At 32.4% G+C, this 18,002-nt stretch overlaps 1 protein-coding gene across 5 annotated transcripts in view; it reads right to left on the bottom strand.

Moving 5' to 3' along the window:
• The window catches only part of chas (chascon), a 113,510-nt gene that overhangs the window by 69,525 nt on the left and 25,983 nt on the right, over positions 1 to 18,002 (bottom strand). Inside the window, exon 2 of one of the 5 annotated variants that reach the window (XM_077435094.1) lies at positions 16,961 to 17,106. In XM_077435094.1, coding sequence (XP_077291220.1) covers positions 16,961 to 17,068 — 108 coding nt within the window. In that variant the 5' untranslated portion in view covers positions 17,069 to 17,106. Of the gene's footprint in view, positions 1 to 10,956; positions 11,262 to 16,960; positions 17,107 to 18,002 lie in introns of those variants that run through there. The other 4 variants (XM_077435090.1, XM_077435092.1, XM_077435091.1 and 1 more) reach the window with 4 other exon arrangements.

The following is an 18,002-nucleotide window of genomic DNA, read 5'->3' as shown; positions in this document are numbered from 1 at the left end:
CCTAAAAATAATTTATAATACACCCATATATACTAACTTGAAAAAACTGCATGCCATATATAATATTCCGTTTGTTACAGACATTACTAACAAACTAGCCAGTAGATTCTATGACAGAATCACTAATAACTAGAGACCGAAATCTGAAGGGGCTGTTTATTGTTCAAAGATTGTAAATGCATTGTTAAAGGTTTGCCGAACCTTTTTTACAAAGGATTTACAACAATGGAACAATAGGCGGCACGTTTCCGGCCCCTTCAGATTCCGACCTCTACTAATAACCATACTAACACACTTGTGACGAGTCTCGGTGATTACAACAAAATGTTTATACCCTTCAGGTATAACACACAGATTACCTAAACACAATCTGCTTTAGGTCATCGACTTTAGAGAGTCTTTAATTAATATTATGTATTAGATATATTATGAGCATTTATAAGAATTGTAAATAGATTTTTGAGCTCTTTTTCTTATTGTGCTGTTAATAAATACATTAGAATAATATAATACTATGATTACGAACAAAATTGAATTAAAATTGTATAGAAAATGATCAGTAGATCAGTAGCTATTAAAATAGATATAAGATGTATTGTGAACATAATTTAATAATAATAAAAAGCATTTAAAAATCAAATATTTTTGTACATTTTTTTTTTTTTTTTTTTTACATATATACCAGGAAGGCCTTACAGGTAAATCCCAATGCGCCTTCCTGGCCAATTACAAATACAAATACAGCATTTTTATTATAAGTCGTTGAATTGCGAGACACTGAAAAAACTCGCAAATTAACGAGACATCTATGAATTGTACATAAATTTTTATTGTACATCAATCAAATTTTTCAAATAGTGGTGACATAGTAGGTAGGAAGGATTTTTAGCCAATTTTTTTTCCGGGAACCGTTTCAACAATGAAATCAGAGAAAATTGGCAAACTCTGATAGGAAACGATCAACCTGGAGTCACAAATCCAGGTCTGACCAACAGCATACTCTGAAAAATTCATTTTCATTCAGGGATAGAACCCGGCACCTTCTTGACGGTAAGCAGAAGCTTAACGTCCGAGCTATGCTGCTGGCTTTTGTTTCTTTTATGTATTAGCCAGCAGTATGGCTGGGTGGTTGGGCTTTTTCTTAGCGCCGAGAGGACGCCAGGTTCAATCCTGACAGACCTCGATTGAAAAGAATTTATTCTGAGTATTTTCTGTAATGCTGCTGGTCAGACTTGGATATTTCTGACTCTAGGTCGATCGTTTCCCATCAGAGTTTGCCAATTTTTCAGCAATGAAATCAGAATAGGAAACGATCGACTTGGAGTCATAAATATCCAAGTCTGACCAGCAGCATTAAAGATTAACACGGGGTTGCACCTGATAACCTGTCGGTACTTAGCATAAAAGCAACCACCGACCCATACTGCTGGCTGTAATACATATATAACGTACATAAAAAATATCTTATTTATCTCTCGAGAACAAATTCAAGTTTATGAACATCTTGAATTTGCTGATATTATAAAACGCTACCCACTCTGTCTCTATGATACTTTATAATTGTTTGTACATTGGCCAGGAAAGTGCATTGGGGTTTACCTGTTAGGCTTTGCTGGAATATGTGTATATGAATAAAAAAAAATATTAATCGCAACTACGTTGATACAAAATGTATACACATGCATTAATTTGGTTCGCGTATTCCAACTTTAAAACGGTTCATAATGAGAATCAAATTAATATAATCTAAAAGGCAAAGATATGTATTATTTTAATATGTGTAATTTATACATCCTATAAAATTTTCCATGAAATAAATAAAAAACCGTTAAGTCGGCAAATCTTCAAGTGAATTTATAATTTACCTTGATTTTTTTTAATTAAATATTTGTATATTTTACATTACTTTTACAGATGCATGTAATTTTCATAATATTTGATTGGAAAAAGGTTTTTTAAAGGTATATTTTTTTCTCTTAGGGCATGCATACTTGTATAAACCTTATTATATGTATGTATGTATTGTTTCGCAAATTTTAATTCGCATCAATAATTTCAACATTTTCCAAAGAAGGGCTGCAGAGTGCAGTTTGGTTGTCATCGATGGAATATTTGCAAGACTGGGAGATGACGATGTAATGTCAGGACAGTTACGTTTTTGTAATGTCACCTTTCTGCTGGAATTGAGTGAAGCAGCAGCAATATTGAGGCGAGCTCCAATCAACTCTTTATGTAGTTTTGGTCAATAAATTGGGAAGAGGAACATCTACATATGGCGTAGCAGCTATAGCGGCTTCCACAGTGGAAGACTTGAGTGACAGGGGTTGTCGCACAGTGTTTTCAACTCGTGTTTTGTGTGTAATCAGCGTGTGTATTGATGGTAGTTGGTACTTATGTACAAAAGTTTGATCACAGATGTCACCTTGGGCAACTTGTAGTGGCACCTATGGTCGCGGTTGATATATAATTGTGAAGTAAATAAATAAATTAATAAATAAAACTTTTTTTGGTGTCAATGTGTTTGAAAAAATGTTGAAATATTGTACGTTTCTGTTTTTAATAAATAAATATTTAATAATAGCTATTGATTGATTGTTCTAAACAATGATTAAAGCGGGAATTAAATATCAATAAACCCTTGATATATTTTAATGCAATTATATTATTCTAATTATCTCTAATCATTCCTACATTTACTTGTATGCATGTACATATATGTACATACATGAAAGAACTATTATTCCAATTTTTCGATCGAAATATTTCGATTTTTTAAGATTTTTTGATTGAAGATGGAGACTTTTTTATAATTATGATAGAAACTACGAGATTTTCTACCATAGTAAATATTTTAATTTAAAAATTGGACCATATCAATCAATAAAATAAATCGATGATAACTCATACAACAATTTATGTTTAAGATTCTTATATCTTTGTATTCCGAACACGCTTAAGCCACTGACTTAAAGCTCAATCAATTGAAAAGACATGAAGACGATTATCAATGAGCCGTCTCAAATAAATTCAACGGAAAATATTTCCAATAGATGACTCACTAGGAAAAGTGGAATATGTCAATGCAAATCGAGCAAAACGACCCACATCAACATTGGTCTATTGTTTACCGAATGTAAAATCGCACATACGAGATCTCTAAACCTACTTTTTATTGCTCACAATCGCCGAACCAGCAATGCAAACGTTTCACAATACACAACAACCAAAAATAAAAAAATAAAATTAACCGCAGATCCTTAAAATTCACCCGACAAGACGGGAACATCCTCGACGCGTCATAGTCACGTTTCGCCTTCTCTGAATTATTAATTGCACACAACAATCGTCCGATCGACGACCAAAATGGTCAACTGCTTGCGCACGCACGACCATCTCGATAAGGCCATCGAGGAATATAATTGAATATCAACAGCCGAAATCCGATGCTTTCCAAGTCGACAGCGCTTTCTATCTAATGAAAATCGGTGCAGTGGTAAATCAAAACTGGACCTTGATGGCCACAATGGTTCGAACGGGTCATTGTGACGTCACATACCAACGACACAATAGTTTTCCGTCATGACGAAGAGGAGCACAAAAGAAATCCACATGAATAAAACATGTCTTGCACGTTCCGCAAATTCTTTCGCCAAATACGGTGCATGAATATGCGAATTCTAATATATCATAATAATGCATTCGTATAATTTTGCATTTGGCCCCAGGGGACTACACAGTTTGCAGATTGGCGATAGAGCACCGGCCATTAGAGGTTAAAACGTACGAACGGATAGATTGAGGTACTATATAGTGAGGCCACACACGAGTAGGTTGAGGCTTATTAGTTTCAAGAGCGCACGAGGTTAATACCTGAGGGTACGGTCTCTCTAAATTTGGTGGTTGAGGTGTTGAAATCGAGTGTCAATAATTGATTGAGACACGCGACTGTTTCCTAGTGCGCTAGACTAATATTTGCATTTGAGTGCCTATTGTTCGGATTTTCTTTTGAAAACTTTTACAGAAACGGTTCAACAATAGCTCCACATTATGTCTTTGCACTCGTAATTAAATAATTTTGTAGATGTCAGGAACAATTCCAACAGATTGTCCGAAATTGGGAAGATGCTAACGAATGAATCAGGAATGCCATGAGAAGAAGACGAGAAGGAATTTCCAATATAATATGTATTATATAGAATTTTCAATATAATATGAAAACATAGATACATAAAATAACGAATATTGATTGACCATTTACATACATACTTCCCAAAGGAATAACTATGTTCTACTTTATGAATAGATAGACATATTGCTGATTAACTATCCCATATATTTTTTACTAAGCATAGCTCGGTGGTTGCGTTAATGCTAACCACGGAGAGATTCCCGAGTTCAAGCCCTGGGTTGACTTTGACTGAAGAAATTTTTTCGGAGTATTTCTGCAGTGCTGCTGGTCATGCTTTTGACTCAAAGCCGGTCGTTTCCTATCAAAGCTTGCCAATTTATTTAATTTCATTGTTGAAACTAATAATGTATATATGTATATACAAATTAATTATGAATATATATACATACATGTACAAATTTAGTACCATAGTTATCGCTCAGGGGTAAAACCTGTGATGTTATCATGGTAAAATTTAAATTATAAGAAAGTAAATTAAACTTTTAAAATTAGTACTGGCCACTTCTTAAAATAAATAATAATTAATTTCAGATGTGTTAATTTTTGGAAAAAAAATTGATGGGATTTTTTCCCATATTGGTGTGAAATTACAAATAGACAATTGGGACGATTGTGCCTGAAATTAAATTTTGTAACTCAAAATATATGGAACCCGGAAATAATTGACTTTCTGGTACTATTTTGAAATTTAATTCACAAGAATGAAGATCAGATAATTTGCATAACTATGCTAAAATTACAATATTCAATGGAATATTTTATTTTATTTTATTTTTTTATTTTATTTTATTAATTGAAAAATCAACAGACAGGATGTACAGAGATAGGTATAAAAAACACAAAAAGTAAATAAATAATATATGTAACACCCGAGTCCAATAATAGATTTTTACAAAAATGAAAAAGATAAATATAAGGAAAACAAATTAAAAAGTAAAGAATAAAGGCATGACAAAATATGTAGTACATTGCATAATTAAACTATAGTATTAAAATATTTGGAAAAGGTTATAAGATAGAATATAAGAAGAAATTGAAATTTACAAATATAAAAAACAAATGAAAAAGGTAAATACAAAATAAACAAATGAAATGGAAAGGAATGATAGCTATAATATGATTAAATAGCACATTACATAACTAAACTAAAGTATAAAAATAATGGAAATATTGGAAAAATAGAATAGAAGAAAAAATGAATCAATCGGTCAAGATTCTCTTGATGTTAGACCTGAATTGATGTAGGGAAATACCAAACAGATCAACCTCATTCAGCTCTCCGTTAAACATACGATAAACGCGCTGCAGATAAAAATATTTTTGGGAATTAGTATTGAAAGGATCAAGTGAAAAGAGTGTAACGCGTCTAGGGTATCGAACTGGGATTCTGAAATTAACCTTATTCAGTAAATCAGAACAATCAAGGAAACCATTTATGAGCTTAAAGAAGAATATAGCATCAGAATGTCGTCGCCTGACAGAAAGATTGTTAAAAGAAAGGATTTTTAAAATGTCGGAAACAGTAGAATGGGTATAGGTAGGAAAAAGGTAGCGTAAGGATTTAATAAATTTAAGTTGAACTTTCTCAATACAATTAATATGGGATAAATAAAAAGGTGACCAGATAATTGAGGCAAATTCAAGGTGAGACCTTACAAAGGAAAAATAAAGTAATTTTAGTACATAAGGATCATTAAAGGGTTTTGTTGAGCGGAGTAGGAATCCAAGAGATTTAAATGCTTTGTTGGTAATAAAAGAAATATGTTCAGAGAAATCTAGTTTATTATTGAGTATTACACCAAGATCCTTAATAGAAGATGACGTGTTAAGGATTGAATGATTTAATTGATATTGATTAGTAATAATTGACTTATTTCTAGTGAAAATTAAAATAGAGCATTTTTCTAGATTAATAAAAAGATCATTATTTAAACAATATATAGAGAATCTATCTAGATCTTCTTGTATCTTATGACAATCGTCTATGGTGTATATAGGTTTGTAAATTTTTAAATCATCAGCGTAAAGAAGTATAAAGGAATGTTTGAAGATGTATGAGATATCATTAATATAGAGTAAAAAGAATAAGGGACCTAAATGCGACCCTTGTGGGACACCGGAAGGAATATGTCTAAGTGATGATCTAAAACCATTGAGAATTATGATTTGGTGACGATTTAGTATATACGAAGAGATCCAACGAAATAAATTTCCTCGGATTCCAAGGGACCAAAGTTTATTGAGTAAAAGGTTGTGATTGATTTTATCAAAAGCTTTAGAGAAATCCGTATAAACGACGTCTATTTGGATTCGTTTGTCCATATAAGATGTGAGAGTACTAGTGAAATTAAGCAGGTTAGTCTCTACCGATCTCCCCTTAAAAAAACCATGTTGTTCAGGTATAATGTAGTTTTTGAAATTGGAGAAAAGGAAATTATAGATAATTTTTTCAAAGATTTTACTAATGACAGATAGTTTAGATATAGGACGGTAATTCTCAATAAGATTCTTATCACCTTTTTTAAAAATAGGGGTGATGTAAGATAATTTCCAATAGTCAGGAAATTTACCGTTCGACATAGAAAGATTGAAAAGGATTGTTATGGGAAGAGATAATGGGACAGCACATTTAACAAGGAAAAAAGAAGGCAAACCATCACAACCCGCACCAAGATTAACATTGAGAGAGTTGATGTGACTGAGTACAGTAGATAAGTCAAAATGAAAAGTAGATAAGTTACAAGAAGAAGTATCTGTATTAGAGATAGAAAGGTTAATGGTAGAATCACTATTGAAAGTGGAGTCAAAATAGTCAGCAAAAATGGTACAGATTTCAGAACCATGTGAAGCCGACTTATTTCCATAATACATTACGGAAGGATATGAAGAGGAGGTATTTTTTTTTGAATTTATATATGACCAAAATGATTTGGGATTAGTTTTAATATTATTTTGAATAAGAGAAATATAATTTCTAAAGCAGATTAAAGAATATTTTTTAATTCGAGCTCTTAATAGTGAAAAACTTTGATAATCTAAGGGATTTGAATAAATTTTAAATTTTTTATGGAATTTGTTTTTTTCTTTTATTATTTTAATAAGAGACGATGTAAACCAAGGGGGATATTTGGTACGCTTAGATTTAAGAGTAAAAGGGACGTGGCATTCAATAATATTTTGTAAGGTATCGTAAAATTTTTTACAAGCTAAATCAATATTTAAATTGGACAAAAGTGAATTCCAATTGATATCGCTTAAAATTGGAATAATTGTAGCATAGTCAGCTTTTCTAAAGAGGAAAGTTTTATTATAATTATAATTCAAGGGTGAAGATTTGTTGTAAATTATTGAGATGCAAAAGGATAAATGATGAGAATCTTCATGGATTAGCGTAGAGTCAGCACGAGAAATATATAAGGGGAAACTACTAATAGCTAGGTCAAGAATACGATTATTAGTATTTGACAAATAATTGTATTGATAAAGTTTATTATAGGATAAGAATTGAGTAAAGGAAAGGGAAGAAAAATTAATACAATTGGAAGGAAATAGATGCAGATTTGAGTCGTATTTTGTCCAATCAATAGTGGGAAGATTGTAATCACCGAGTAAAATGAATCGATCCTCTGGATAATTGGTTATTAGATCAGATACTTTATTTAAATGGGTAACTAATAGAGTTTGGTGAGAATTACCAGGAGGAATATAGACAGTACAGATATTTAGTTTAAAAAATTTAGTGGTAATAGTAATCCAAAGGTCTTCTGTGGAAGTTAACCAATTATTTTGAATGACAGAGGGTAGATTATTTTTCACAGCTATGATTACACCACCACCAAATATTTGGTTATGAAGAGAATAATCTCTGTCACGTCGAAACACCTGATATCTGGCATCAAAAAACTCACTATTATTGAATGAGTCATTTAGCCAAGTATGAAGATTTTCAATGAAAAATCTCCAGATATTAGCACTAAGTTTCAGACGCAATGAAATCCACAATTGAATTTGGTCACTCATATATACATAGATACAATATAATTATAAAAAAAATTATATGAAAAAAACATAATATAAAATGATTTATTTCATGAACCTAAACATTACGGTGTGTAATAAAATATTAAAATTTTGATTTAAAAAAAATTAACGTCAAATTTCAAATAATCAATTTGAAGAGTAAGTGTTTATGATAAAATAAAGATTTGATATTATAATGAGTTTGAATGGGATTAAAATGGCTTTTATTCAAATTTAATAATTGACATGATAGACTCGATGGTATTCTTAATCGTTTAGTTCTATCGATAAATGCATGCATTAACAGACATAACCTTAAGCGAAATATTGAATGGAAGTTATAGTAATATCCAATTCTTATAAACAGTGCTTAAATGCGCAATTAAATTAAGGTTAATAACCTACCCGTATGCAAATTTCTTATTGCTAATAGACTGTCAAAAAAATCGGATACGGATATATAATATGAAATTATATTTATTTGTATAAATTATAATCGAAAATATAATATAATTGGCGCATAAATTAATTTAATACGATGCACGGAAAATTTGTCGATTTACTTGCGTGTCTTTCGATTAATTTATACGACAGGTGAAATAACATTTTTTGCACGACTTATTCATGATTGGAATTTTAATTCAGTCTATTTTTTTATTGTAGAACAATCGACACGATTGGCGTGCGATATTTATTATTTTATTGAAAAAAATATGACAACAATACGGATTCAATTAAAATATCAACTTTGCATTCAGCGTATCAATGCTGAACGAGTTTAAAAAGCTATTTTCATGTATAATACTAATTTTGAGAGTTATTTCTTATGGTGAAGTATAAAGATATGATTATTAAGAATTTATAAAAGTGTAGAAAAGTTGAAGATTGAAAAAAATATTAAACGAAATTAAAAAATTTCTAGCGCTGTTTACTATGTTCAATATTTGACAATAATGTGCGTAAATAATAATTGAATAAAATATTTCAAAGTCCGTGTATGATTGTGTAACTTCCTCATTATAACTATAAAAAGTACATACTGACATAATGGAAGATCGTACATAAATGCAAGTGCAAATTTAGCGCTTATGAGCGTTTTGCATTCAATTCGAGTAAAAGTGAAGGGGTCACACGATTTAGGCGGACCTCTATCGTAATGTTGTTATTATATTTCAGATTATAATAATGCTCGTATATATTTATATACGTCCAGAGGTTTATATACATACATACATATATACATATAGAATACGTACATAATGGAATATAATGTAACAATAAACGTAGACCGTTTGTGGGCCGTGGGATACCACTTGCACATCTGACCGGTCCCATTGTTGGGTCTATAGAATATCTATGGGTTTGCCCGTGCATTTTCAATTCAGTCTTCTGACGATCAAACACGTGCTCTAATCACGCCGAAACCATGAATGTATAATATTCAGTGTTTACTTTCAACACCACTGACCATTTTATGGTCAGTAATGGGATAGAAACCTTTGAGATAGGTTGTTGATCTGATACGAATAGAAAGGCTCGTTTTTTACGCACGGTTAATTGATGTACTGAATGTATTATAGTAATTTTTATGTATAATTAGACAACAATCTTTGACGCGTATCTACGTCATAAATCCAACAGATTAGCTGCAGATAAAAACAGCTTTACATATGTAAGCCTTGAAACGGATACGCGTATATTTTTGTAAATAATAGAGGATCACATGCTTTATATCGCATCGCGCGTAATAATGCAATGTTGAAACTTTAATCTGTTACTTCAACCTTCATGTAATTATAAAATCGTCAAGAGAATCACGAAGTACGAGTATACATATATACATTTTCAATGATCAAGGCTATTATAATTCAGAAAAATTAGGAAAATCAACGAAAACAACCCTATCAAATGAACAAATCAAAGTTAAACAGTCCTAATGCTATTCACACGTAATTATAACTGCATACGTTTCATCGTGAATAACATTTAGCATGGATTTTCAGTTCGATTTAGTTTTTTTATTTGATTCTCATGCATCCTATAAAATCTCCAGTTGGATCTATGTTAATGATGGAGCATTATCCGACGTCGCAACAATGATTTTTCCCGGTTTTAAGGATTTTTAACTGTCGACACGGTCCAAGGAGCACACTCGGCACACTTTGTATGTTAATTATTGTCAGTCTTGTCCGAAAGAAACGTACGTACCCATTCGTTTTTACGGCTATTCTTTAATTAATGGATGTGAGATTCAATTCTTTCAAATCAAACTCTTAATTACAATTGTATATATGTTATTTCTAATATTAAAAATCACTCTTTAAAAGTAAAAATTTAATTCTTACTACAGAATCTAGAATGAAAATTTCATTCTAGATTTTCAATTTTTTCAAAAATAAATCTAGTAAAAATAAAAAAAAACGAGTTTTCTCATTTTCTTATCAATTCCAAAAAAAAAACTGTAATAAAATACTGAAAGGTATGAGCAATATTCCTAAATTTGGTTCGTATAATGAAATCAGCCCCTAATTTAGCCCATACAAAATTCAATATATGTATACATAAATATTAAATCGACACCAACTAAATTTCGTATAAAATTGAGACAACGTCTGAATTCTTTCGATAGACGGAGAACGTTTAACATGGTATCAAATCAAAAGAGTAATTCCATTGACACTTGTTACAACAACAACCAGTTTACTTAGCTGCTTTTCCATGGCCACGCTGAAAAATAATACCCTTACGTTGAAATTTTTCACACACACACACACACACATTTACGCACACTAATTTTTCGTGCACGTATCCACATAAATTTACACAAAAACAAACACATAAAATATTAGACGATTCGTTAGGACACTTTACGAATGGCAATTGACAAGATTTTCACATCGTCCGTTGTCGCGTGACGCGTGTCGTTCGGTACGAATTTTCCACGACTCGGAAAAGCGTTCGTTCGATAGAATTTCCCGCGCGGGAATGAAGCGAAAAGTTGATTGACGTCGTTCGTTTGTGTGGCGTCAGGTGCTTCTACCTGTGGTCCAGTGTACAAACCGCGACTTAAGCAGATAGCTAAAGCCATTGAACGCCAACCATCGGCTGGTGAACGTAGACTGGCGGTAACAATATGAAAATGAAAGTTCAATAACGGCAAAAATTTTCCCAACAATCGGCTGACCTAGACTAATAATAAACTATTCAATATTGAACTTCAAACAAAACTTAACCCTTACGACGCCGACTTCTAATCATTTTCAATTAAAAATGGTTGACAATATTTAATCATCATCATCAGTCTTATACGTATCTAAACACACTGAACAAACTTCAATTATTTTACATTGCAAATATTCAAGTCACTTTTCAGACAGATCAACTAGTAGTTATCTATGTATGTAAGATCGAACTATAGGTGAAAATTCAAAAAACTAAATACCAAAATTAGAAACTGCAAAACAGTCGCTTATTAACTCGAAATTATACGAATGCATTAATTAAATTAATTTACAAAATCAAAATATGACGCAATACACGCATATTTAACATTCTTGTAGAACGTGTACATAGTACGATTTGGATTGTAGCACACGATTTTGTTTTTATTATTTTTGTGAAAAATTTACGTAATACCCGCTCAAATTGTTCAACCTGTTCTGGGTCACGAAAAAAGCCTCATTTGAATTTATTCACTTTTTTTATCCAACTCGATTATTAAAACAAACACAAGATATGAAAAAAATCTGATTGAGTAAAGCGCTATAACGGAATAGTTTTTCCTCGGAGCATATTTCACGTTTCTTATAATAAAGTGGCAATACGCGATCATTAAAATATAGAATACTTTAATCATTTTCATATTAGGCGTGACTATTATAAGAAATTATTATTATTATTTATAATATTTATCTTGTTACTGCGGGTCCAAACTGACAGTTCATTATCAGCGGGATGTGTGAAATTTATCTCCTTATTATACCTACATACATATACCAAAAATATTACCATATAGCACAATCTAAAAAAAATTGAACAAATATATAATACAATAATGATCCGGAAATTACGATCCTCAGTTTACGCATATCCTTCGTGTCTTGAGTTCTGTTGAATTATTATCACTTTGTCTGATTGCAAAATATTTGTGTTGAACGAGCTGCGTGCAATCAAGTGCATAAGGCCGAACGTCAAAGTCAACGAGATGCATTCACGCCTCATTGACATCCACCAAATCACGAAACGCCATTACATTATGCATCATTACAGGCAATATCCTGTCCTTATCGATTACGCTATTATTTACAAGATAAAAGCAAAAAAGAATCCGCCAGAGGCTAAATTACACCGCGAGGCGTGAAAAACTTGCCTCTCATCCGAGATAAACGCAGCGAGTACTATAATATAATATTATACTTATGAAATTATAATACAAAGTCAAGTATCAAACTATCCTTTATATTCTTATTTTATTTTATCTTTAATTTATACCAGGAAGACCTAACAGGTAACCCCAATGCGCCTTCCTGGCCAGAAACATTGTACATTTGATACTAATATTATTAGTATTATACAAAGTTTATAAATACATATCAATTAACATCCACAGAGACTTTTGTGGTCAAATTTTTAAATTTGCAGCATTTTATATAATTCAGCAAATTCCGAGATTGCTAAAAATTCAAGATTTTGCAAGAAAATGGGCAAGGTTCCAATTTTTTGGAACCGTTCCAATGAAAATCAGATAAATTGGTAAACTCTGATAGGAAACGATCGACCTGGAGTCACAAATCCAAGGTCTGATCAGCAAAAATCAGTGGGATACGAACCCGCGATGTTCAAAGTATTATATAGGTATGTTAACCAATAGTCTATTCTGCTGGTTATATGCTATTATATGAGCCGTTATATTTGAAAGTGGTGGAAGTCAGATAATTCACAAATTGTTATGACTTATTTTAACCACTAGTCTAGGTCTGGCCAGCAGAAACAAGTGGGATTTGAACCCGTAACCACTATGTTCAAAGCATTATATGCTAACCACTAGTCTATTCTGCTGGTTATTATTATTATATAGAATAACCAGCTAATATTCGACAATTATAATATTTCCACAAAACGTATACACAAAGTTATTTTATGAATTCTGAGGGGCAATTTAAGACCTTAGAGATATTTTATTATTATACTCAATTTTAGCTAATTAAAGAACACATAATTATATCAGCATATTTACAATCTAATCACCGTGTATATCTACGGCTGCAAAAAATATAATATCCTAACAATAAATCGAGATTTTAAAATCAACACTGTATCAAAACTATTGTGTGGAAATCCTGTTATTTTCATATAAAGATCAAATAATGAAATTTGATAAAAACACAAAAACAATTAACTATCAATACATATGTACTTAATATTTGATACAATAATTTAGACTAACCTTAAACTTCTAAAACAGGGCTAAATTGTTCCTCTAAAATGTTTCAGTTCAAGATTTATTTTAGCACTTTAAAAGCCTTGTATATAAATTAAATTAAATTGAAAAATAGTAAATATTTTCCTTAGCGAAAGTTCAATCAGCTTTTGTCTAAAAAAAATATTAAAATTAATTGCAAAAGTCTTCTCCTTAATATTATATATTTATTTTAGATTACATCTAAAATTAACTGACATTCACATGACAGTGCGAAACCACGACAGCATTGATTTAATTTGATTTATATACATTTTATTTTTTTATATCCGAAACTACTTAAATATAGAAAGCTCACAGTGACAGGTAAGCAATAACGGAACACTAAATAATTATAACGACAAGATAAGTAACTTATATTTAAGCAATTGCCTTTTTTATGCATACACTATATCAATCATATGTTTGATATAATTTTAACGATTTCCCTATACGTCTTGAAAATCATATACAAATAAACAGGAAATAGATAATTAAAATCATCCACACACACACATACTCACTTCCATTCGAAAACTATCCACACGAATCGAATTTTTTTCATTACAAATTTAAAATATTAATTAATATGAATTGATCACCGCTAATATAGGAATGACTAAAATAAGCCGCGAACGGAAATCGGTCGCCATAATTGAATTAAAATATAAATTCTCAAACAAGATAGACAGGCAGCGACTAAACGCGGAAGAGAACATAAAACTCCGTGACCAAATATATGAATGAGTACGTTTTCATGAATTATAACTTCGAGAGCGTTGAACTCGAACTTCTAACGTAAAAATTTCCCCGATCACGTACATACATATGTATGTATGTACGTACGTAGCAGATATATAATTGTACACCACACGAGATATACCTATCATATTTCAATATTTTACCATTTATTAATAACAGCACGAGCGCCTTTGTTTGCTATATTGAGTAACAGTTACAGATTGCCGGATAAATATCGAATAACGCGGCAATTCCGTGCGAATGCCGTCGTATTTAACCCGACGCGGTTCGCAAGTTCACGAAGCCGCTTCTAAACATCACTTTTAACCCTATCCAACCCGCGGTCGGGGTCCTCGCCGACATTTTTCCTCCACGTTCGATCCTTCACATTATATATATATATATTATAATGGCGTCAAGTTAATCGGGCCGAATCGCACTCACGTACGGATTTTGCGCGCGTGCTCTCACGAACCGCCGATAATAATCGTAAAGTGAGCCGAACGTACGCAAAACGTTAAATAAACCATCCTGTCCCTTCGCTTAGGCCTCATAAATCGTGCAAATCCCTTCGGCACAGGTGCACGCAAGTACATACATACTTGGGATCCGTTGCGCAAATGTACAGGTACGTGCGCCCAATTGACGTGGACTGCTTCGTTAGCCAGAACAAAGAAAGCCGTGCTTTTTCCCACCGAACCTTTGCATAATCACAAATCCTGACTCACCGATTTTCGTCGGTCCTCTGATGATTCGTATGTACATATGTACTCAAAAGACCCAGCATTACCCAGACTTAAATCGGCATCATCATTTACCATCCACTTCTGATGTAGGCCTCACCAACGCGTTTCCGTTCATATCTGTTTTGCGCAACTCTCATCCATTTCACCCCATACATTTTTTAATTTCATCCGTCCATCTTCCTTGCGGCCTTCCTTTTACCCTTTACAATCTCTCGGGTACGATTCCAGCACTTATTTTGTCTACCTTTCGTCTATTCTTCTAGTACGTGACCTGACCCCCTTGCTATTTCGAAATCTCCATTCTCTTTACTATGTATCCACCACCTTTATCATACTTCTCACCCAAGTATTCCATTTCAGATTCTTCCTCGTTATACCAAGCATACTTTTTTGAGTAAATTGGACTCTGTGTAGCATCTTGCTGTTTAATTTCCAAGTTCACATCATAACTGAAAAAACAGATTGATCGAAGATCGTTTTCTTCAGGCAAAGTGGCATTTTTGATTTTAAAACGGCATTTTATGTGGCCCTGTGTATACCTGCCGCACAACTAAACGTTAAATTCATCATCGTTTGCCTCTTTTTCATTATTGAAATCATTCATGATACGTTCGAAATATAATATAAGCTATAACATCCTTCTTGAGTTACATGGCTACATATCCACAAACAGACGATGTGCTTTACTAAGCATTTAACTATGTATGTACATATAAATAAAAGTAATATTGTGGATTTTTCTAATCTTTAAAACCTTAAATATGAATAAATTATATTATATTAGTAAAATATAGTCACATGTGAATATATAATATTATATGTATATATACCGGTCTACCTCACGGGCCCGAATGTGAAACGCCCGAAAACGCAAATATCGGAAGGCAAAGATCGAAAATCAAAAGATCTTAAGTCGAAAGATCAAAAAAAAAGGTGCATGGTAAACGGTACTATGTATATATAATATGTATATATGAGTGGCATGCGGTGAAATTATCTCTATTTTTTTCATACAGCCTTGTTTAATGTGCGCGCGCAGAATACGGGAGGAAAAGCCTGTTCCTCTTGTTCCTGTTGTATCCTGCTCGCACAAATTAAGTGAGTATGTACCGTTTACCATGCACCCTTTTTTATCTTTCGACTTCAGATCTGTCGATTTTCGATCTTTGCCTTCCGGTATTTGCGTTTTCGGGCGTTTCACATTCGGGCCCGTGAGGTAGACCCGTATATACATATATACATATAAGCCATTATATTTGAAAGTGGCACAAGTCCACTTTTCTTCATTTCTTCAATGTTTTGCGTTCAACAATATTTAAGAAATATTGATGGCCTGTTTATTCTGTTTTCCGAGATTCTGGACTTATCGAACAACATGAATAAAATTTGTAAGTTTAGTCAACCAGGAACCTTTTTTTTTTTGGAACTGAAAATTGGACTTCTGCCACATTCAATTATAGAAGCTCATATAATAGTGACAAAGCGTTGCTAGTACTCTTTAAAATTTTACTAATATCAAACTAAAATTATTGCCACGATTCGTTTTCGCGGTTATGTATGTGAAACCGTTTATTACTTTATAGTTTTGTGATCATTAGAAAATACAACCTTCAGACTTTGGCTGATTTGAACTCAGAATCAATCACTGATGCGTTTCCACGGGTTTTATTATGATCTTGCAGCTTATACATATGGCCCTTATATAAAAAGCACTATATAACTAATCGAAAACAAAAACAAACTAAACCCAAAGCCTACATACATACAACAAGGAATATCCGTTTAGATAATATAACTTTGACTCACCAGTTCTTTCCCTATCGGGGGTCCTGCTTCATATCGTTTGACAGCTACGATTTTGTTGTCGGCTGGAGGCAGGGGCGGAGGCGCCGGGGGCCGCGGAGGCGTCGGCATCTCGGAAGTATATCTCCGATTTCACAATGTCATAATTCCTGAAACAATAACAGACATCATTATTAAACCGGGACAAGAAACCGATGTGATAACATACCGCGTATTCAGTACTACACATTATATTTGTTCAGTGGGGTTAACATAGTCCGTTTTGTATCCGTTCTGTTTCTGTTGGGTCATCTCGTTCGTTGCGTTTGTTTTTATTGAGTCAAGTGTCGGAAAAGTGGGTAAAGGGCGTGCGCGCATTATGCCGCACCTTTGCTCGGCGTTGCCTCATCAGTTGACATCACAAACGCAACAATGAGACCTCTATTTTTTCAGCGTTGGACAGGTGTAACGTCAGCAAAAGGTAACACAATGACAATTATTACTATTATTTGTTGCGAGACAAACTTGATCTACATTAGCAGTTTGTTTTTGAATGACTCGATTGTAAAAGGGTCAGTGACGAATTGAATCATACGCGTTTAAGTAAATTATTCGTAAAGTATTCGTACATACGTATATATAGGTAAAATTACAGGATTCAACTCATCAGTCTTTTCATGTGTCTTATAAATTATACATAATACTAGTTTTTTTAACCGGCTTCGCTCGGTATTTGTAATATAAGCAGCTTAAACATGGCAAAACAATCTAATAGTAAACATTCATTTGTTTTTTTATTAAATTGATTTGAATCGAAAAAATATAATATGTAACGATGTCGATATCGTCTTCATAGAAACTTTGATTTGTTTTCGATGCTCCCAACAAACCTTTAAACCTTACATACATACATATGTATATACAAAGTCTCTTTCGAAATTATATATTAGATGTACTTTTGATTTTATATTAAATTTATATTAACTTAGATTTGTTTTCTATGTTCCCAACAAACTTTACATACATACAGTTATATAGTTACAAAGTCTCTTTCGAAATTATTTAT

Source organism: Arctopsyche grandis, chromosome 7, assembly GCF_051622035.1.
Source record: "Arctopsyche grandis isolate Sample6627 chromosome 7, ASM5162203v2, whole genome shotgun sequence".
Lineage (NCBI taxonomy): Eukaryota > Metazoa > Arthropoda > Insecta > Trichoptera > Hydropsychidae > Arctopsyche > Arctopsyche grandis.
Note: the sequence above shows the minus strand (reverse complement) of the source record. Positions and strands in the feature narration are given on the sequence as shown.